Below are 22795 nucleotides of genomic sequence, written 5' to 3'. Positions count from 1 at the left end.
GACCCAGATCCGGATTTACTCCCAATAAAAAGCAAAAGACAGAAACATCAACCTGAATCACAATCTCCAATCAATTCTCAGGCTATCAGTCTGGTGTCTCCAAACTCCACCTTCTTCCAGCCTCAGGCATCTTCTCTGTTCCCTCAGGAAAGAATGCCACCTATACCCCCTTTATCTCTATAACCTTATCCCTTTCAACAGTTAGAGAGTGGCGAGCCTGGAGTAATACTAAATTCCTTTATTAGCGACCTAAAAACTAAGAAAAGAATAGACAATAAAAAAATGGCTATACATATGTCATCTTCAGGGTCGACAGGCTTCCCCGCTTCAAGCGAAAAGAACTTCCTTCAAAGAAATAACCATAATAGATCAGTTAAATTCTAACCTCCCCTGCCACCTCCAGGAACCCCCTTTGGCTTATGAGGATTCCTCTCCTGAAAACTTTTTATCAACCTGTCAGCATTTACCTTCCAGCTTTTTACCCATGTTGTTTTCAATGTACTTAATACATTGGAAAGGATACCCTTTCCAATGTAATTGAATACTGTAATTGACTTCTATAGATTCTGGAATTTAAAATTTGTTTAACCTTGTAATGTTCATGATCAGCTATTAGTAAAGGTTTCGATGGAGCCCGATCTACTGGTCTGATAGAGGAACTGGCAGCCGGCTTTAACAAGCTTCTGGGGAAAATTGGATGCACTTTCCCTAACAGACAAGGGAGTTTATGTTTCACTGTTACTGGGTTAATTATCTTAATAATTTCAAAAGGCTTTAAAAACTTTGGTCCTAACTTCCTAGAAGGCTACTGCAATTTCAAATATTTGGAAGATAAGTAAATTTTATACTCAATTGTGGTTGCTGGGAGTGATGTTTGTCAGCTTGCGTTTTATAAATTTTCATGGCTTCCGCTAAAGCGCACTTAGTATTTTCCCACAAATCTTTCAAAAAATCCATTCATTCATTTACTGACATGGATGAGGGGGGGTTCTCTAGGTAACTCCGACATAGGGAGAAATTCGTAGTGCTAATTTGAAATGGAGTTAAATCTGTGCTACTGTGCACTGCATTGTTGTAAGCTACTTCAGCGAATGGTAACAAATGGTAAATGGTAATTTACATAGCATCTCAAATATTGCCCAATCATTGCATAGTATGCAATGTGTTTGCACGTTCCACCCCCCCCCCAATCGTGCTCAGATGGAACGCAGAACTTAACCCCTGGGATGACCCAATCGCCTTTTATAAACTCACGCCAGAATTTAGCCGATATAATCCTGCGATGTATCCATGTAATCGGTAGATATGTTTAGTAAACAGTCTGGCTAATTTCTTCGCTGAGGGGAGACCATTGCATGCTATGAAATGGGCTTGTTTGGAGAATAAGTTGGTCACAGTCAAAATGACCGTGTTACCACCACTCTCTGGAACTTCTACTATGAAGTCCATCCCTATCTCTCCCCAAGGTCAGGATGGTCCTGCCAATGGTCTGTTGAAAGTTTGTCTTTCAATCTTTTTATCATTACATCTTTGTCTTTGGGGCTGTGCCTTTTTGTCTGCGCTTGGACAGTGACTTGTGACCTTGGTTGGGATGGAGGAATTATGGCATGAACTACCTCCTCTCTTTTGCTGTTGAACTGTGGCTTTCTTGACAAAGCATCAGCCAGTAGATTTCCCCCTCCTGAGATGTACTTGAGTTCGAAGTTGAAACGTTTGAAATATTGTACTCACCAGACTTGTTTTGGGGAGAGTTTCTTGGGTGTTTTTAACCCCTCCAAATTTTTATGATCGGTCCAAACCTCAAAAGATTGTTGACTGCCTTCCAAAAATTGTCTCCACGTGAGTAGTGCCCAGCATACTGCATACACTTCCTTTTCCAACACGGCCCATCTTCTTTCAGTCTCAGTAAGTCTTTTGGAAGTGTAAGCGCATGGCTATAGAATTTTACTGACATTTTTCTGCAATAGGACTGCTGCCACCGCTAAGTCACTGTTGTCATCTTGCGCCACAAAAAGTTGTTCTGAATCCAGATGCTCTAAGCATTAGTTCTTCTGTGAAATGCTTTTTTAACAGTTCAAATGCTTGTTGGCATTCTAAAGTCCAGTTTAGATATAGCCCTGGCCATGGCTTAGTAGGGCCACCCTGTTTTTAGTAACTCCATAATGGATCGGGCAATCTCTGAAAATGAGGAGACAAACTGGTGGTAAAAATTTGTGAATCCCAGAAAACTTTGCAATTGTTTCCAGGTGCATGGGGGTAGCCAATCTAAGACCACTTTTGCTTTCCCTGGGTTCATTTCCACTCCCTGGTTTTATATGCACTCCCTGGTTTTATATGCAGTAGCCAAGATAGTCTAAAGCAGTTTTTGTGAAACTTGCGTTTTAATAATTTTACATAGAGCCTGGCTGCCAATAGTTTCTTTAAAACTTGCCGATTTAGTTTCACATGATGTTCTAGGGCGGGGGGTCAGCAACCCACTGCTCCAGAGCTGCATGCGGCTCTTTGGGCCCTCTGCTGCGGCTCCCTGTCCCATCACTGGCTCACTTCACCTGAGAAGGTAAAGACAATGGTGGGGGATGGAGAAGCTGCTGGGGCTGATTCTCCGGCACCTCACTCCTCTTGGATCTTCTTCTGGCCTTTGTTGGTGCTAGGCCTTGCATGTTTGGGGAGACGTGCAACCTGCTCTCCGCCCCAACACTGGCCCCTATGCCGGCCTCACTAACACAAGGGCTGGTGGGGTAGGAATGAGATCTGGGAGGAGGGGATGATGGAAAGTGGGATGGGCCCACAGCATCCAACTTCGGCTTTAAGAAGCTCAGGGCAGCAGGAAAAGGGGGCTGGCCTTGCCGAACCTCGCATTCCCACTCTGGGGGTCAGGCTCAGAGCAAGCCAGAGCACCCTCGCCATCTACCATCAGCCAGTTTCCCCCCCTCTCTCATGTCTCTGTGTGTTTCTCTATCTCCTCCCCCTCCTTCTCTTGCGACCTCCTGGCTGGCTGTGGCAGGGCCAGGAAGGAATGCAAGCACGGGAAGACCATCAAATGAGCAGCCACCTGTCCCATGTGCGCCTTTGCTGCACTTTGGGCAAGTCTGGCCACTCAATTGAGGAAGGTCTCCCCATATGTGCACCCCCTCCCACCCCCCTCCACCACACTGCGGAGCCTGCTTACAAACTGCCGCCTCTCAATTGGAGAGCTACAATTGTTTGCTTGCTGGCCGCCTCTGAGATAGGAGCTGTGCTCAGACTGCCAAGGTCCCCACCGTGGGCGGAGAGGGGGAGAGGGAAGGGGGACGTCTTCTTCACTGTCTGCACTTTGTATTATTGGCACATCGGGGACCAAGGTCCTTTCTCTCTTGTAGTGTCAGAGAAGAGGACCTCCACCGCTTGGCAGATGAACCTCCCTTTCTCAGCCAGTTTTCTGGGAGCCCTTTTCAGTTTGGCTGGAGTGGGTGCTCTCACTTGTGGCACGGGCTGGTGGCAAATACTCTGAGGCTCGATGGACCTGTTGTCCACATCGGAAGCATTTGATTGGGTTGGTTGCAGTTGCCCTGGGGCGTTCTTCTATATGACAGGAGGTGCGACGACCGAATTGTCTTCGGGGCTGCTTCTCTGGTGCGGCTCTGCAATGCTATCATATTTCATTATCCGTGGCCTTCTTGGATTCGTTCTCCCGGTGCTCTGCATAAACATATTTTTAATAATTCCTCGTCCAGGCATTCTTTGAAGTAATGCACAAGAATTCGTTTGGGCCAATTTTTTAACCTCCCTTGCACAATTTCTTTTGTGGGATGACCCCTTTGCTTCATCATTTTAATCCCTGCCTCCACTTCTTGGGTATGAGAAGAATCCTCAAATTAAGCTCGGAACTCTTGCAGAAAGTCATCCACATTATCCAACTCCAGGGAACCTTCATCATGGAGTTGGGTAAACCATTTGGATACTTCATCTACTGAGTTGTCGCCCAAGATGGAGACAATCTCATCCACATTATGTAACTCATCCCCATGATGATTGATGTAAGATCAGGCCCGATTTAGGAAGAAAGCAAGCTTGCTAGCGGTCCCATCGAAAATTGGCTTAAAGGATGGGTGTGCATTCGCTCTGGCAGGAGGTGGTTGTGGCTGTGGTGCCATTGCCTGGGCTGCAATCCTTTGGTCGTGGTTTCACACCCATCCTCAGCCAGGGTAAAACACCCATCTGTGAGTATTTGGTCAGCTGGTGGGAACCATGGCTGTGGAGGAGGGCTGGTTCCTCGGTGGTATCTCTGCTGGCTTTGCCTGGTACAAGACAAACCAGTTGACCTCCATTCCAGGATAGTAACTCTTGATTCTCGGGAAGTGGTGAGGGAGTGATCCGTCAGCGGGTCTGGATATGTTGCTTGTCCCAGCAGGTCCCTCTCCATCAGCTGGATCCAACCTCCAGGTCCCCATTCGGCTTGGGTCCTGGGACGGACATCCACCTGACATGCAATGTCCTTTATCACAGTTACTTGCAGGGTCCCCGTAGGGATCAGCAGCCTCACTTAGGGTCCTTCACAAAGTTTACATTCTTGGGCGTCTTCCTTGGGCTTCTGTTTCTTCTCCATCTTCCCTGAGTCTCTTCTGCTACTTGACAGGATAGATTGGGTAAGCAGCCGAGTCTTTTTATTAGGAACATATCAAATTGGCAAGGACTTGGTTTAATTCCGACTCTGACCCAGATCTGGAATTACACCCAATATAAAGCAAAAGACAGAAACATTCCACCTGTCACAATCCCCAACCAATTCTCAGACCATCAGTCCGGTGTCTCCAAACTCCACCTTCCTCCAGCTGCAGGTGCCTTCTCTGTTCCCAAGGGGAAGATTGCCACTGTTCTGTCCTAGGCTTCCCCAAAAAGCAGGAAGCAGATTCCCGATCCTGACAAAACCCCTTTTATTAAACAAATGTGAATTTCTCTCATTCACATTCAGCAAAGGCCTGGTTAACAGTCTTTCAAAGGTGAATTTATGGTCACAGACCTTATCTAGCTTGGAAAGCTGCCATGTAAATATTTTCAAAACGCAGTGCTGTGCAAGGAAAGACTTGGCACAGAATCTCTGAGATTCACGGACAGATCTTCACACTCCTGAAACGAACAAATGAATTGTTTCCTGCAAAAGCCCACTCCCTTTTCGCTCCTCTTTATTTCCTATGGGAGGGGCCATTCACCGTCCACCTGTGGCTTTACTCCTATCTCAACCCTGATTTCTGAGCAGTTTTTTCCTTCTGGTAACTCTGCACATGCGCACACTGGGAACAGGCTCCAGCTGTTCCTCTGCCTCACTGCTCTCTAACTCCCAAGGCAGCTGTGAACTGCCAGACAAGCTTGGCCCCATCTTTGCCTCTGACCCAGAGCCCTCATCAGAGTCTTTCCCAGCCTTCAGGACTCCAACTCCTCATTGTGCGACTCTGCTGCCAGGTCCGCAGGCAGCTGGCGGGCCACAACAGCCATCTAGACATAACATTCCCTCTTTATCTCTATAACCCTCCCTTTCAACAGTTAGAGAGTGGCAAGCCTGAAGTAATACTAAATTCCTTTACCAGCGAACCTAAAAACTAAGAAAAGAATAGACAATAAAAAATGGCTACATATATGTCATCTTCAACACACCCCTGCTATAGATATTGCCAATATATCCTTCCAGGCAGGTACTTGCATGATCATAGTGAGACAGTATATTTTATTTTAATATTATCTTTATTACTAACTGTAGTATCATTTGTCTTCTTTTGTAGAATTATCTGTGGCCTTACTCAGTTTACAAATAAAAACCATATTGCCTTTGCTGCACTAGAAGCCGTCTGCTTTCAAACACGGGAGGTATAGATTATACTGTATTATTAGGATTTTTGAGTTAGTTTTTTTTATGTTACTGCAGTTTTTATTTCTATAGGCAGCCATGTTTAAATGTGTTTAAATTGTAGCTAATTTTACCTTATGATAAATTTGTTCAAAATCTAAAATAAAATTTTCAACTAAATTTTTCTCCAATTTTATGTTTTGTTTTCTTACTTATTTTTTTATAATGGCACAAAGCCAAATGTTTCAACTAATTATTTTTCGCTATGTAATTTATAAAATATTTCAGTTTTTATTGGAAAAATTAATAGAAATTGTTTGTTTTAGATACTGGATGCAATAAATAAAGACTGTGGGATACCGCTTAGTCAGTTACAAGTTGATGGAGGAATGACCAACAACAAGATCCTTATGCAACTCCAAGCTGATATTCTTTGTATTCCAGTAGGTAAGATAAAAGTCTCCTTGCATTTTATTTTGGGCTGCTATGACTTTTTTTAAAAAATATCAATTTATTTACATTAAAATATATTTCTGGAATTACATATATACCAAGATTTTCAACCTTGCCAGTGTAGGCTTTTTAGATCCTTCTTTGTAAAGGGTCTAAGGAAACTGCAGTTCATAATTTTTGTTTTTGCCAATTTAGTCATCTTGCTTTATTTTGAGTAATTGTTATTCAGTTAGTTATTCAGTAGCTACATATAAAATGAACTTTCTTTTAGGAATAATTATTTCATAATTTCTATTTGGATAAAAAAAATTGAAAACATCACCTTGTCTTGTTTATTTTAAGGAAGATTTATATTGCTCTTCCTGTCACTGACAGTGTAGTCATGGAAAGACAATTCTCTGCTAGCACCTTCCATAAAAAATGCTGCAGTGGGATTAAAGGGTAAGGAAATTTACTGCTGACTGAGTTCTAGAAAACCTTCTAAAAATTTAAGAAAGAGCATTTGAGCAATACTGTCATAAGAGGGATGGAAGGATATAGGCATGTCATATACTATGTTTCCCCGAAAATAAGACCCAGTCTTATATTCTTTTAGGTTTAAAATAAGCACTAGGGCTTATTTTGGGGGAAACATGATTCAGCGTGTTCAGCGATCAGCCCCGCTGGGTGCCCCACCTCCCTCGCACATGCACAAAAGGTGGTGAGTGTGCAGGGGGCTAACATCTGGCAGCAGCTGCAGCCCATCAGGCCCAGGGTCAGTGCACTCTGGGGCTGTGCAGCCTGTGCAGCAGAGGTGAGTTGATTCCCAGTCCAAGCAGTAGATGCCTACTGTGAGAGGCTCATCTTCCCACAGCGACACCAGCAACAGACGGAGGAAGAGGCACAGAGAGGGAGGCACGCAATCCGGACGTGTCATAGAGCTATCAGAAGAAAAGAACAGCTCAGAAATCAGGGTCGACTTGGGAATAAAGTCACAGGTGGACATTGAATGGCCCCTCTTGGACTGCACAGCCTGTGCAGCAGAGATGGGTTGATTATCTGTCCAAGCAGCAGATGGCCTACCATGGGAGACTCATCTTTCCATGGTGACACCAGCAGCAGATGGAGGCAGAGGCGTGGGGAGGGAGGCACGCAATCTGGATGTGCCACACCGGTCACAGACAAGCCGAGAGATAGTGGGCCAGCCATGGGAGGCCCATCTTCACATCTCTCGGCCTGCCTGTGACCCATACAGAGCATCAGGATCACCTGCCTTCCCCCCTGAGCCTTTGCCTCCATCTGCTGTCGGTGCTGCCGCATGAAGATGAGCATCCCGCAGCTGGCAGCTTGCTCCAGACCACTGACTGTCAGCTTTCCTGCGGCCCATGCGGTGCATCCGGATCACCTTCCTTCCCACTTCTGCCTCCACCTGCTGCTTGGACAGGTAATCAACTGAACTGCACTATATAGGATGTGGCTGCCACACCCTCATTGCTTCCAATGCTGGCCATTCCCCCCTCCTGAATTGCAAAATTAAATGGGTAGCAAGTATCCTATCCAATCTATTAAATAGTTCGGGTTATGAAAATAAAATGGTAGGCAAACCACTTTTGCATCACTTTTGCATCACTTTAAGCTTTTGTGGAAGGACAAGATACGCACTTAATATTAACTAAATAAAACTTTTCATGATTCCTATACAAACACAGATATACCTGCAAGAACACCTGTCAATATGTCAGATGCAATTTCATGTAAAGCAGTTTTGGTTTGGTGTCTTCTGTATATGGATTCACAACTCAAAAGCAGTATTTAATGGATGTAATTAACCACATTTGGCAATTGAAATTTGAAACATATTGCCTCTGACTATGTAAATAGTTAGGGGTTTTATTTAGATTTTTTTTTGTCAAAGAATACTGTTTTTTTTAGTATAAAGAAATAATGTACAGCTCATTTTGAATATATAGGGCAATGATGACAACTCTTTTACTTACGGTGTGACAAAATTGCATGCGTGCGCTATCGTGCATGCGCACATGCCAACACCAATTAAAACCTCCCCACTCACCTGCGCATGTGTGTGCGACACCACCACCCCTGCCGCGCATGTGCTCACAACCCCTCCCCAGGCTCTGGAGACTTTTCTGAAGCCTGGAGAGGGTGAAAACGCTCCCCCCGGCCTCCAGGAACCCGGACACGGATCATTTTCGAATTTCCAGTTCACCCGTTAGGCCTGTTTTTCGGCCTCCCCAGCCTCTGGAGGCTTCCAAAAAGCCTGAGGAGGCCGAAAAATGCCCCCAATGGGCCAACGAACATCCGGTTGGCCCGTTGGGGCCATTTTTCAGTTGCCCCATCCTCCGGAGGCTTTCCTGAAGCCTGGGGAGGGTGAAGGACGAAAAATCAGTTGGCCAGGGCGCACGTGACTCCACGTGCCACAGGTTCACTATCACAGATATAGGAAGATGTTTCTTTGTGATAGCAAATGAGATATGTTTGTGTTGGTTATCAATTCCCTATATTCCAGCTGATTAGCGAAGTGTTTTTCATTAAATAATCTTTCGTTAAAGCATATTTGTCCTTAAGTCATTAGCTACTAATACTTTTCAGTCAATTGAATGAAAAGTTAAATAAAGAAGGGTATGAAAGTGAAAAAAAATACTTGTTTTAATACTTAAAAATGTTCACATTTTGTCTAATGCTACCTTGATTTCTGTCTTATTAGTAAAGCCATCCATGCCTGAAACAACAGCACTTGGAGCAGCAATGGCAGCTGGAGCTGCAGAAGGGGTGGGAGTGTGGAGCCTACATCCGGATGACTTCACAGCAGTAACATGTGAACGTTTTGAGCCACAGATCAATCCGGAGGGTAAGAAGGGTTTTAAGATCTGATCTCTGCTACCTAAGCTTGCTCAGCCTATGCAAATCTAGTTTATTCATACTGTTATAAGATTAGTTTGTTTTGTCAGGATAGTTGTGTTACCTCTGTGAATAGTGAACTATCTTAGGAAAATTATATTGGGGGGAGGGAGGTTGAAATTTTCCTTATTTTTATTTAAATTTTGAAGTTTTCAGACAGTTAATGAAATTCCTATGCATTTTAGAAGTCTTTCCCATATATTACAAAGTGCTTGTACATTAAATAAAAATAATTGTTTGAATTTTGATAAAGATGTTGCATATGATTTCAGAAAGTGAATATCGTTATACCAGATGGAAGAAAGCTGTTAAGAAATCAATGGGTTGGGAAACCTCAGAACCTCAAGGAAACAGTGAGTTTTTACTTGTATTATATACATTACTTGTAAAAGTCAAATTGCTTTTCCGTGAACAATAGATTGTAGCAAATAGAAAAAAATGATTTTTGATTGATAGTGGTAGTAGTTATAATCCAGCCATGTTTTAGTAAGTGCCTAGAAATTGAAAATGTGGAACAATGTGTAGACTTACTTTTGAATATTTTTTGTTGAGATGCACAAGCAGATAGTAGCAAGTTAGAAATATACTGTCAAATTATTTGAGGAATACATTTCTACTGGCATTTATAACGTTACTGAATTGTATGAAAATTTCTAAAGTCTTGAGTACAGCTAGTAATGTACTCAAATCCTGCCACCACGTTTTAAGATTTAATTTAATTTTAAAGTTACAAAACAGTTTGTAAGCTGTTTGTAAATACAGAAATTAATCATACTAAATAAATCAATTCATATAGTCACATGAATTTGATTTATCCTGGCCTTAGTCTTCTTCTCAAAGCCAGTCACAGTGATTGGCCTGAAAACAAAAGGTAGATCTAACCAGTAAACAGAAACAGTTGAAACGAGTTATAAATTACATCAAGCACTTCAGACAATTGCATGTGAATCTTGTTTAAAAATGCTTTAAAATTGCAAGTTTTGAAGTTTTGAAAGTGCCTCCAGACAAACGTTGTAGTAAAAAGCTATATCAGTTTTGTTTCAAACTACTGAAATACAGATTGTATAAGGCTTCATTTTCACATGAAAGTAAAGCATATATTTATTTTTGCATTAATCATCCTTAAAAGCTATTATCCATCAAGATTAATTCTGAATGTAAACTGTTTTATGTACTACATGAACTAGCTAAATAAATATTCAACCCTCATTATTGACAGCTGTCATACTAAAAATAGAAAAAAATGAGGTAACAAAATTTATTTGCCTTGATAGCTACATTTTATTAACGTGCAATTAAGAATATATCTGAACTCATATCAAATATATTTGTTTTAATTCATTAATGCTATTTTATGGCTTTCAGTGAGAACCTAAGTATTTGTATTTAGAAATATATTCTAATAAATTCAGTTAGACTATTGTCCTTCTAAGCCTGCTTAAACTGTAGCTATGTAGATTTGATTTGATTAAGATTATTGTTCAGTATAATTAAATACAGTCAGAAAGTTTAAAGTGTAAATTCAGTATAATTTAAAAAATTGAAAATAACTGTGAAATATTAACTCCTCCAGCCAGGAGGATGAAGATGCATCAGTTAGACCAAAGATTCTTGGATGTGGTAATAGATTCTGGTTTCAGATAGAAGAACAAATCAAGATCTTATTAGACACATAACTTTTTTTAAAAGTTCTAATAACTGCAGAAAGGGGGTAAAAAATGGAGGGGAGAATTTCTTGTTTTTTAACAGTAGATTGAGCAATGTAAGTTAGAAAGTCCAACAATAGAACAAAAAGCCCATAACAATATTTTACCTTATACAAAGTGATAGTTTCTGTGTTGTTGGAAAGATATGGGCAGGTTAGTAAAGAACAATAATATACAATGTTTACTTTTATAAGTCCTGGTTATTATCAGAGGTGGGTTACCAATTTTTTCACTACTGGTTTGGGCACGCTCACGTGCGTACACACAACATTTCTGAACATGTGCAGAAGCATCTGGGTGGATGGGCAGAGCCTCCCGTCACCGCTACTACCGGTTCGGCCGATCCAGGCCAAACCGGCAGCAACCCACCTCTGGTTATTATCTAGTTGACTTGTTGGCTGAGCCAAAATTACAGCTTCACTGGTTTCAAGAAACTATTGGAATTCCTCCTTTGCATGCAATGATATAATGTCCAGTAAAAATGCCATTTTTTATAATGGTGATATTAATAGCACACAATAATAATTGTCTTGGCAATTTTACATAGACATTACATGATAAACAGTAAAATACAATACAATTAATACTTATCCTAGTAATGGTTTATCAGAGCTTTAACAACATTGTGCTTAGTCAAACACTGGAAATGCAATCTAGGGAGGAACAAAATTGTTAATAATATCATATTCTGTATGAAGAGCACAAGAAATGCAATTACATTTTTTTATTTCAAACAAAATTTATGTTTAGCTAAAAAAATGCTGTTTATGAAAAAATAAGTTTTTAAATTCAGCAAGCATGACTTATAAGTCGGGTGAGAAAGATGTAAAGGAGAGAAGTCTATTACTGTAAAGAGAATTAATATGTAAAAACTTGAGAACCTTTTAATTAGATGTAGTAGTTTTCCTGAGGGCAGTTTAAATGCTTGTTGCTACTTGAAAGTATTATGCTGCTTGCTGCAGAGTACTATACACAGCTGCTCAGAAATGAATGATAATACATCAGTGAACCTTGGTCCTTGGTAAATGATATAACATTGCAGCTTTGCAATCTATAGAGCTTTTAGATATGACTGTCATAAATGGCTTTAATATTGTACTTGCTCGTTTATAATTAACAATGGAAATTTTATACTTTCAATTCAAGTCTGGAGACAGTTGGTACATGTATATTTCACTTGCTGATAGTATAATGTGTATGATGGAGCAGGCACAATGCATGATTGGACTTAAGAGATATGCAATGCACACATTACATGATACTTCATACACAGTCAATATTTTTGAAAAACAAAGATAGTTTGATAGTTTATATGTGTATAATCAGACACGCATGAATTCACTCTTCTACCTTCCATGGTATATTCTTTCTCCTTGCAATATTTGTAATGCTTAATATCAGCTTTATTGGAAATTCTGTACTATCTAGTTTATTAGTAGCGAATTGTTTCTGTCTAAATAATCTTAAATATTGACACTGGACGCAAGACTGAAATATATCTAAGCATCAGTGTTAGTCCTATTTCTAATTATTACATGCTGAACTATCTGTAGCATTTTGCAGAATTTCTCTCTTCTAATTTTCTTCATGTAATTCTTAAATAGTGCAATTTACACGTATCTCTCTCTTGATTTGTTTGACTGGAACCTCTCTTCTGGATGACATCAGGTGAAACTAGTATCTTCTGTAGTCTACCTTTGGGCTTTTTTATTATGAGTAGCCTGTTAATATTAATCGGAGCAAAGTATATCTCAGGTTAGTTTATATTTTGAAATGTCTTGTTTTTACAAGATAATCACTGCTAGATGATTTAAATACTTTCAGTTTGAAAAAAGTGTTTAGTATTGTATATGGAGAAATATTTAATGATACTGGCTTTTAACCGTTTTAATTTAAAAGTTCATATAGGAAATGCAGAAAATATTTTAAAATCTGCCATTCATTTTTTCTACTATTTCAAATCAATTTTAAAAAGTGGGGAAGGGTGTCTGAATAAATGTCGAGGTACACATCCTAGTTATTTCTTTTTTTGAGGTTTTATTACTACTGAAAAAAACACATATCTGCAAAAAAAAAAATCAGAATATGTGATTTTATAAGTAAATTTTTAAAAAGTTTCTAGATTAGAAAAATATATTGTAAGACCTTACATCTGAAGTTGATTGTTATCCCTTTCAAGTTAGTTTCCTTTAGATACCACAAAACTCATAACATAAAGCAAAATTAGTCTCCCAAAACGATTTCTTATTTTGATTAAAAAAATAAGTTTCATAATTTTTCTATTTTAAAAAACAATAGTTAATATTCCTATTCAAATGTTGAGAAATGTGAATAGCTAAATTGACTTGGTCATAATTGAAAACTATGCTTAGTAAAATGAAGGATCTCTTCATAGCTCAAAACATATACAAAAAATATAAATTAATCTTGTACATCGACAGATAATACAGATACTATTGGCAGAGGAATTTTAAGAAGCATTTATTCAGGTGATATTTACCAGAAGTAATGAACTCCCCCCTCCTGCCCCAGCTCTGTACAAATGGGTTGTTACATATAAAAGAGAATTTTATTTTCATTCTTTAATAAACTTAAACAATAATTTGTTCTTTTAATTATTTACAATTTATAAATAATTACTTGCCTGATTAATTATGGTATATTGATCTCTCATGTGATCAGTCATTACTACATATTCTTCTTTTTTAAGCAGAAATCATTCATATAAAATACACATATATGAAAGACAAATCAAAGCTGGAGAAAGAATTATGTAAAAGACTTAAATAATGAGATGTTTGCTTATACTAGAATTTACCCAGATTATAAAATGCTATATTTATTAATTAGCATAATTCAGATTTAAATATGAATTTTTAAAACTTGTTTAAACTCTAAAAATACTAGATATTTATCATGTAAAGGATAGTACTTATTTAATGAATACAGATAGTCCTCTACTTATGACCACAATTGAGCCCACAATTTTGTTGTTGTTAAGTGAGACATTGTTATTGAGTTGTGTCCCATTTTACAACCTTTCTTGTCACAGTTGTTAAGTGAATCACTGCAGTTGATAAGTTATAATACGGTTATTAAGTGAATCTGGCTTCCCCATTGACTTTACTTGTCAGAAGGTTGCAAAATGAGATCACATGACTTTGGGACACAGCAATGGTCATAAGTATGAACCAGTTGCCAATTTTGAAAGCAGCTTTCTTGAGTACTGCTGCTACATATGCTCCTTTGCAGTTCATATATGTAAATACGGTGTGCCCAAAAATTTGTGAAACCTTTTGAATTTCAATATTTCTATATAAATATGACCTAAGTTCTGGATAATTTCTCCTAATTTGATTCATTTTTTTAATTATATAAAGTTTTTTTATTTTTTCAGTTTCATTAACAAATAACCACATCATATTATATTGTTAAATGTTTACATCAGTTCGTCTTACTATCAACTCCCAAAAACAATTATTGGCTCTTCTGCTCTCCATACCCCATATTTATACCCTATCCATCATTTTCTTCTCCCTCTCTCCTCCTCCTCCCTATCAACTTTCTTCCCTCTGTTGTCCTTCTCTTCTCTACTTCTTCCTCTCTCCTTCTCCTCTCTCCCCTTTCCACTCCTTCTTTCTCTCCTCCTCTTCCCCCCCCCTCTCCTACCCCTCTCTTCTTCTTTCATTCATTCATTCATTCATTCATACATACATACATACATACATACATACATACATATATATATATGCTGGTCTTGTTGTATTCGGGTCTTTTCCCATGTAAAATTGAGACCAGCATACATATATATATCTTTTATATATGGTACAATCTTCAACAAGTTGGTACTTTCTGGATATGCTGAACTACAATATATCTTCCACAGATCGTTTATATCCATAAATAAAAGCTTATGGTATGATTTGAATACAAATAAATTCTACTGAGCTTTTTTTTCAGGAAAACGGTGTAGAATTGCTGTTTTAATTAATTATAATAATTAGAACTCTGTATGATTATTATTCCTACTCCTACTAGCAATATTCACCATATAAATATTTCACTATTACATTTTCAGAGGTAATACAGGGTCCCTACGCCTAAAATTTAGGTACTTAAGGTTAATAATGGCATAGACATTGAGTACACAAATAAAATTCTTATCTAAATGAACAGTTATACTGACCTACTTCTTCTGAAGATTTTGCAATACCAAGATTGTCTCTCAACCAAGGAACAACAGCTCCTGCAATATCAACAGAGCCCTAAAACAAAATGGCAGACTAAAATGTTTCATTTATTACTTTATGATTGTTCTTACTACATAGCATTCAAATATGTATTAAAATTGATCCATGCCTATTTATTTATTTCATTAAATGTATATGCTGCCCATGTCCTAGTCACAGATTTTTTGCAGCTCTTCCAACTATTTTTAAAGCAGTCTTAAGGATCTTTTAATTCACAATTAAAATTTCATGGAAACAATGGAAATTCAGTCTAGTTCATATCCCTGTTTGATTTGCACACATAAAATGATCCTAAAATTACATGAGTAGCGGAATTTTTGTTTAAAAAAAGTTTTTTATTTTTTCATTTTCATAACAAATAACCACATGCATACTATTACATAACCAACATTATATTATATTGTTAAATGTTTACATCAATTCATCTTACCATCAACCTCCCAAAACGATTATTGACTCTTCTGCTCTCCATACATAGTATTTATACGCTATCCATCATTTTCTTCTCCCTCTCTCCTCCTCCTCCCTACCTCCTCTGTCATCCTTCTCTTCTCTACTTCCCCTTCCTCTCTCCTTCTCCTCTCTCCCCTTTCCACTCCTTCTTTCTCTCCTCTTCTTTCCCGTCCTTACCCTCTCTCCTATCCCTCTCTTCTTTCCTTACCTCTCTCCTCTACTCCGCACTCTTCCTCTCATTTACTTGGTGTATTTCAGCCTCTGAGCGAGCTCCATTTTATGTTGATGGTATTTATATATTTATAAAGTTTTTCATCTGTTCCTATTTCAGTAGACAGAGAACTTGTTACACTGAAATGGGGAATGGGGAGGAGCACTTTAAAATCTTCTAGTGCTGTTGTTATTTAATAAATTACCATTGCATATATTTTCTACAATGAAATTTCATGCTTCTGTGGGTTAGATAATATAATCCATGCCTCAGGTTGGTATTGTTAGAATTTGATAGATGATTTAGTTTCAGTTAATGATTTCCCCAGAAAATATTATAAGCATTGTGTTATATTTATCCTCTTAACAAAAATTATTTGATTACTGATCCTTTTTTTTCCCTTTCAGGTAAATTCAAATGAGGCATTTTAATGGATTTCAGGAGACTTTAACATCTCAAAAGAATATGGTGCTTTCTTAACAATTTTAATGGCATTATTTTGACACAGTTAACTGTCAAAATAACTATTTAGGAAAAAGATTTAATCAGGAATGAACAAATTATAGTTGCTACTAATTATCTGCTTTAAAAGTAAAGTGAAAAAACCTCTTGGTTAACGTCTATAACTGCCATCACTTGTTTTGTCCACTTTGAAATGAAACATGAAATTTAAAAAGTTAACTTTTTTAAAAAAAATCCAAATGGTACACTTCAAGAACTTCATTGTATACACTTACAATACACTTACACTTAAGTTGTGGTGATTTCTTTTTAGAAATTGCTTATAGCAATACTTTCCAAAATCATCTTTCTTATCCACTGATTAGATAACCTCACTGAGATTTAAAGATTCAATAATATATTTTGTAACAAGGAAAGAACAGTTATGTATTCGCCCTTTTCATATGCATTGTTTATCATATTAGGGATTCTAAGCTACTAAGTAAAACTGGTAGACTTCAGAAAACGTATTTAACCTTAAAATTAGTAGGTAAAATGTACTGTGTATGTATAGCAAGAAAGCTATACCCCATATTTTTCAGAGTATGAAGCACCTTCCCCCCCCCAAAAAAGAGGGTAAAAATTTGGGTGTGTCTTATACCCCGAATATAGCCCCATCCACCCCCACCAGAGGCCAAAAATGTGAGGCATGGAGGCAGTGGTGGTTTGTGGCAATCCACCTGCCGATCAGCTATACTGAATCAGGCTGCAATAAGTGCTGAAGCTGACCTGGCTGGTCAGAGTTTGCAGCAGCAATCACATTCAGAAAGCACAGTAACTGATTCAGCAGGATTCAAAATAATAATAATAATATACAATACATTACCAAAAGCAGGTTTTCCAAGGTAGCAGTAAATACAAGCAAAACACAAGCAGTTTCACTTTCAGTTCTCGGCTAAGCCAGGCTCCTTCCTGTCTCCTTGCTCACACAGCAAATTTCAGAATCCAAATAGCCCTCATTGGCTGACTTAGTTGCTATGCCTATTCATTGGCTGACCTTGTTACCATGGATACCGTGGATGCTGGTAGGCAGAGGCAGAATTTTTCTTCTTATTTTCCTCCCCCAAAACTAAGGTGTGTCTTATACTCCGGAGCGTCTTATACTCTGAAAAATATGGTATTTGAAATACTGTATTATAAATCAAATTGCAAAGTGTATGAATATGAAGATTAAATATGAGCTCAAAAAGTTCAAATTACACTTATTTTAGTAAATAATTATAATATTAATGGGCTGTAGTTGAAAAACCACAAACATTTTTCAATCTTTCATTTTACTTAAAAGTCTGGACCAAAATTTGCTTTTCAGTGGGATACATTATAAGCAGTGGCAATCATGATTTCTGGATATAATATTTTAGATATCTAAAGAATAAAATAACTTTTATAGGTCCCAAAATTTAACATTAATGTATGTCAGAACAATACTTTATAATATTCATACTTTCATTAAGAATTAAAACAAAATCAAACATTGGTGGTTCCCAGATTGATCCCGTCTTTTTTTTTCAAACTGAGGAAATATCTGGTAAAAGTTTGTCAAACAGCCCATAGAAAATTCCATGTTCCTTGAAATTTATCTTCAATGCACGCTATCCTTCTTTTCATAGTTAAGACTTCTCTAGGATAGGGCTCAGGATTAGCTTTGCCCACTACTGGAATGAGATGGAATTGAAAATACTGTGAATCTAGGCTGCTACTATTTGGAGATGCTTCAAGACTATTCTTAGTATAATGATAAAATGCCTGTGGAGAGAGATTAACATAACTTCTTCCCTGCATAAATAATATATTAGCATAATTAAAAGTTATTAGAAAATTGATCTGCACTTTTTTATATAAAACTCACCTGATTCAAAGTACAGTGTGTAAACATATTGAAAGTAGCAATATTGTAATGTAAACACACTGGCAGCTAAATAATATGTGCATGGTGAAATGGTTTCTGGGTCTCTCATTTCCTACATTTTTATAGAATGTATATGTCATCAGTAAGAAAATAAAATTCAAATAATGTTAAACTAATGGTTTTTCATAATTGTAAAAATGATTTTTGCCTTGATTTGAAATGTAGAATACTTATAGCAATTGTTGAACATTTTAACTGAAAACTAGCCTTGATAATTAGTATTTCAGCTTTTTCATAAACTGAATCTAAGACTACTTGTTCTTTCTTTTGTATCACAATTTATTGGTATATGTCACCATAAATGAACGTAAGCTTCCAAATGTCAATTTCCTAACTGCACTTCTAGACAGACTTTATATATTTTAAGGCTATATTTGGCAAGCCAACATTTTCCATGCTTCTGACAATGTAAAAGACTCCCCCACCCACCCAAATAAGTTTAGAGTTCAGAGGAAAGAATAATTTTCTGGATATTTCTTGGCAAGCTGAGTTTATAGCCATATTTGTTCACAATATATTGCATAGGAATTATACCATTATACTGTGGCTGAAAATATAATTTTTTAAAGTTCTATTTTATAAACCTTGAACTTAATCTGAAAAATGGCTTGTTTTATTATGCTCCCTGCTTAAGTTTTCTGCTTTGTATAGTATATTGGGATTGGCAGCTTCAGATATGATTCATGGAAGTATATAAATTAAGTTGATAAGATTATAATTATAGTTGGAATTTTGCACAATGTATTACCATTTTTTCTATAAAACAAAATTAAAGTAATTGTTGGAACTGCTCACTTTTCGTGAATGGAATTTTTTTCTACATAATTTGAATTATTAAATGGATACACTGAAAATATGAAATAGAAAAGTTGTCAATATTGCACTTGTAGAAATATATGTGATTTAAAATGTCTTTAATCTTGTTCTCAATTATGCTTGTGATGGAACCCATAAATAAAATACTAATGAAATCTTCACTTCTAGAAATTTTTTACTGAAGTTGTGATAAATAATGTAATATCAACTTTAAGAATCATAATCTTAAATATATTTTTGGGCTTAAAATAAAAAGTTTACATTTTAAAGTCAAACTGAATATTTTCTTACCCAACCTTTCAACAGTTAGGAAGCCAATGCAGTATAATACATCTTGTATTATCTAGAGCAAGAAACCTGATATGCTTCAGCTGCTAGAATGGTGCTTATTGTTAATCATGTTTACTTGAATTATTACATTCTGTCTAGGCAGTTATCAGCTCTCCAGTCAGTTGAAGGTAATGCTACTAACACCAGCCAATGGTAGATCACTGAAACTGAACTCCACTGGAATTCACAATAGGCATGCATTGGATTATTTAAGGTGGCTAAGACACTGAGCTTGTTGATCAGAAAGGCCAGCAGTTCGGCAGTTTGATTCCCTAGCGCCGTGTAACAGTGAGCTCTCATTATTTGTCCCATCTTCTGCCAATCTAGTTTGAAAGCATGTAAAAATGTAAGTAGAAAAATAGGAACCACCTTTGGTGGGAAGATAACTGCATTCCGTGCACCTTTGCTGTTTAGTCATGCCTGCCACATGATCACAGAGACGTCTTTGGACAATGCTGGCTCTTCAGCTTTGAAACAGAGATAAGCACTGTCCCCTAGAGTCGGCAATGACTACCACACTTGTGCGAGGGGAACCTTTGCGGTTGCCGGGCAGCTGCTCCCTTGCGAGCGGGCTCCCGAAGAGCCGGGCACAGCCTCAGGGACAAAGCAGCCTTGAGGTGACCAGAGAAAGAACAAGAAAGAAAAAGCAAGGAAGGGAAAGAGAGAGAGAGAGAGAGAGAGAAAGAGAAAGAAAGAAGGAAAGAGAAAGAAAGAAAGTTGGAGATAGACACAAGAAAGAAGGAAGAAAAGAAAGTAAGAAAGTGGGAGAGACACGAAGGGAGGGAGGGAGGAAAGAAAAAGACACAAGAAAGAAAGAAAAAGAAAGGAAGGAAAGAAAGGGAGAGAGAGAGACACAAGAAAGAAAGAAGGAAGGAAAGAAAGAAAGAGAAAAAGAAAGAAAAAGAAAGAGAACTTATGATCACAATTGAGCCCAAAATTTTGGTTGCTAAGTAAGAGCATTTTTAAGTGAGTTTCACCACATTTTACAAGCTGTCCACTCCCACCCGGTCACATGACTGCCAAGCCACTCCCACACAGTCACATGATCACCAAGCCACTCCCACACAGTCACATGACCGTCAAGCCACTCCCACAAAACAGGCCACACAGAATAGGTTCTAAAAAAAATTGAAACCCACCACTGGTATACAAACACAGACACACACACGCTCTTCTAAAACTATACACATTGAACCTCATTTACTGCATTTGGAAAAAAACACCCAGAGTCCCCTTTCTGCTACACATTAAACTATAACTTCTGTACATTAGAACATTATACATGATTTCAGATATTATTCCCTAGCTTGCACATGACTGTTATGTGGTGAAAATGTGGTGAAACTCACTTAACAACGCTCTTGCTTAGCAACCAAAATTTTGGTCTCAATTGTGGTCATAACTCAAGGACTATCTCTGCCTCCTCTGCACGGCAGCCTTGTCCTACTAAACTCCTTCTCCTTTCTGGCAATTTTCCTCTATGTTAGAGGCACCAAAATAATCCAGATGATATAAGGTTTCCTGCTGGGGCAGAGGGTTGGACTAGATGATCTCCGAGATGTCTTCCAGCCCTAGATTGCTGTGCTGTTTCAAAGCGTCTTCTGAAGCCAGGTCTAGTGCCAGGATTAGTGGGCCTCCTTGCCTGCCTGCCTGCCCACCCCCTCTCCCTCCCTCCCTCCCTCTTCCCTCTTTCTGGATTCACTCCCAAGTTTTTAAAATTCCCCACATGCATACACATACCTTCTGCCTCTCTCTCCCCACACCCTCTTCCTTCTTCCTGGATTAACTCCAAAGTGTTTTAAATCTCCCCCTGCATATACACACCTTCTTTCCTTCCTTTCTCTCCCTCCCCCCTCCCCCCTCTCTCACTGGTTCAGGGGCGTTGCCAGGCTGCCATTACTACTGGTTCAGAGAGGTGTGTCAGATTTTCACTAGCTATTCGGCTGAACCAGTCCAAACTGGTAGGAACCCTCTGTTTCAATGGAACTAATTCACAAGCTCCAACAGACAATACAACTCACAAAGCAATCAACACAAGCATGTCTTCTGAGCCAACATATTTGGGGCCAATCTTATTTCCTTGGAGGATGTTCTGCAGGGCACACTGCTTTTCTAATACTAACACTAATCTAATAATAATAAATTTTTGGATACAATTCCAGGCCTGCTTATTCATATCCTTTCTTGATGATATGCCCTCTTTTCAATTCATATTATATATAATATCAAAAACATCATACATAATAACAATTAAAAATTATTAAATGGATAAATACATAGATAAGAGGAGGATAAAATAGACAGAACTGTAATTGCTAAATAAATAATTTAAAATATACAAAATTTAAAACCCCAGTGTCCTATAAAATTAAGTCCCCTAAAAAACCAGTAGGAAATATATATGCCAGGAGGTAGACGTTAAGAATTATGCCAGACCAGCCAGTCAGAACAGGTGTGTCTTCAGTTTCTGCCGGAAGGAGCGGAAGTCAGTGGTGGTTCTAATGTCGGGGGGGAGGTCATTCCAGAGGGTTGGGCCCATCACAGAGAAGGCCCTACTCCTTGGTGTCGCCCGTTGGCATTGCCTAGTGGACGGCACCAGGAGAAGCCCCTCCCTGTGAGAGCGAATTGGCCGCAGGGATGTATGTGGGAGGATGCGATCCCGCAGGTAACTAGGCCCTATGCCATGGAGCGCTTTAAAGATGGTGGTCAAAACCTTGAAACGCACCCGAAAGACCACAGGTAGCCAGTGCAGCTCGCGCAGGAGCGGTGTTACGTGGGAGTACCTAGTACTCCCCATGACTGCCCGCGCGGCTGCGTTCTGGACTAGCTGCAGTCTTCGTGCGCGTCCCAAGGGAAGCCCCATGTAGAGAGCATTACAGTAGTCCAGGCGAGACGTCACCAGTGCATGAGTGACCGTGCGTAGGGCATCCCGGTCCAGAAGGGGGTGCAATTGGCGCACCAGGCGAACCTGGTGGAACGCCCCCCTAGCCACGGCTGCCACATGGTCGTCCATTGACAGCCGGGCATCATGGAGGACGCCCAAATTGCGCACCCGTTCCACAGGGGGCAGTTGTTCGCCCCCTATGGCCAGCGTTGGAGTCAGCTGACTGAACCGAGGTGCCGGTAGCCACAGCCACTCAGTCTTGGAGGGGTTGAGTTTGAGTCTGTTGTCCCCCATCCAGACCCCGACGGCTTCCAAACACCGGGACATCACTTCGACAGCCTCGCTGGGGTGATTTGGGGTTGAAACGTACAGCTGAGTATCATCAGCGTACAGATGGTATTCAACCCCAAAACCACGGATGATCTCTCCCAAGCGGCTTCACATATGTGTTGAACAGGAGGGGCGAGAGGACCGACCCCTGTGGCACCCCACAAGTGAGTGACCTCAGGGTCGACCTCTGCCCCCCTGTCAACACACATTGCGACCGGTCGGAGAGGTAGGAG

At 39.0% G+C, this 22795-nt stretch overlaps 1 protein-coding gene across 5 annotated transcripts in view; it reads left to right on the top strand.

Annotated features, from left to right (window-relative positions):
- The window catches only part of GK (glycerol kinase), a gene marked incomplete at its 3' end in the record, with an annotated part of 127241 nt that extends 106200 nt beyond the window's left edge, over positions 1-21041 (top strand). The window contains exons 16-21 of one of the 5 annotated variants that reach the window (XM_081952244.1): positions 5757-5841; positions 6148-6268; positions 8979-9122; positions 9445-9525; positions 12547-12633; positions 16200-21041. In XM_081952244.1, coding sequence (XP_081808370.1) covers positions 5757-5841; positions 6148-6268; positions 8979-9122; positions 9445-9525; positions 12547-12633; positions 16200-16213 — 532 coding nt within the window. Of the gene's footprint in view, positions 1-5756; positions 5842-6147; positions 6269-8978; positions 9123-9444; positions 9526-12482; positions 12639-16199 lie in introns of those variants that run through there. The other 4 variants (XM_081952245.1, XM_081952248.1, XM_081952246.1 and 1 more) reach the window with 4 other exon arrangements.
- Positions 21042-22795: the final 1754 nt, after the last annotated feature.

Source organism: Natrix helvetica (assembly GCF_964273705.1).
Source record: "Natrix helvetica genome assembly, chromosome: 4".
Lineage (NCBI taxonomy): Eukaryota > Metazoa > Chordata > Lepidosauria > Squamata > Natricidae > Natrix > Natrix helvetica.
Note: the sequence above shows the minus strand (reverse complement) of the source record. Positions and strands in the feature narration are given on the sequence as shown.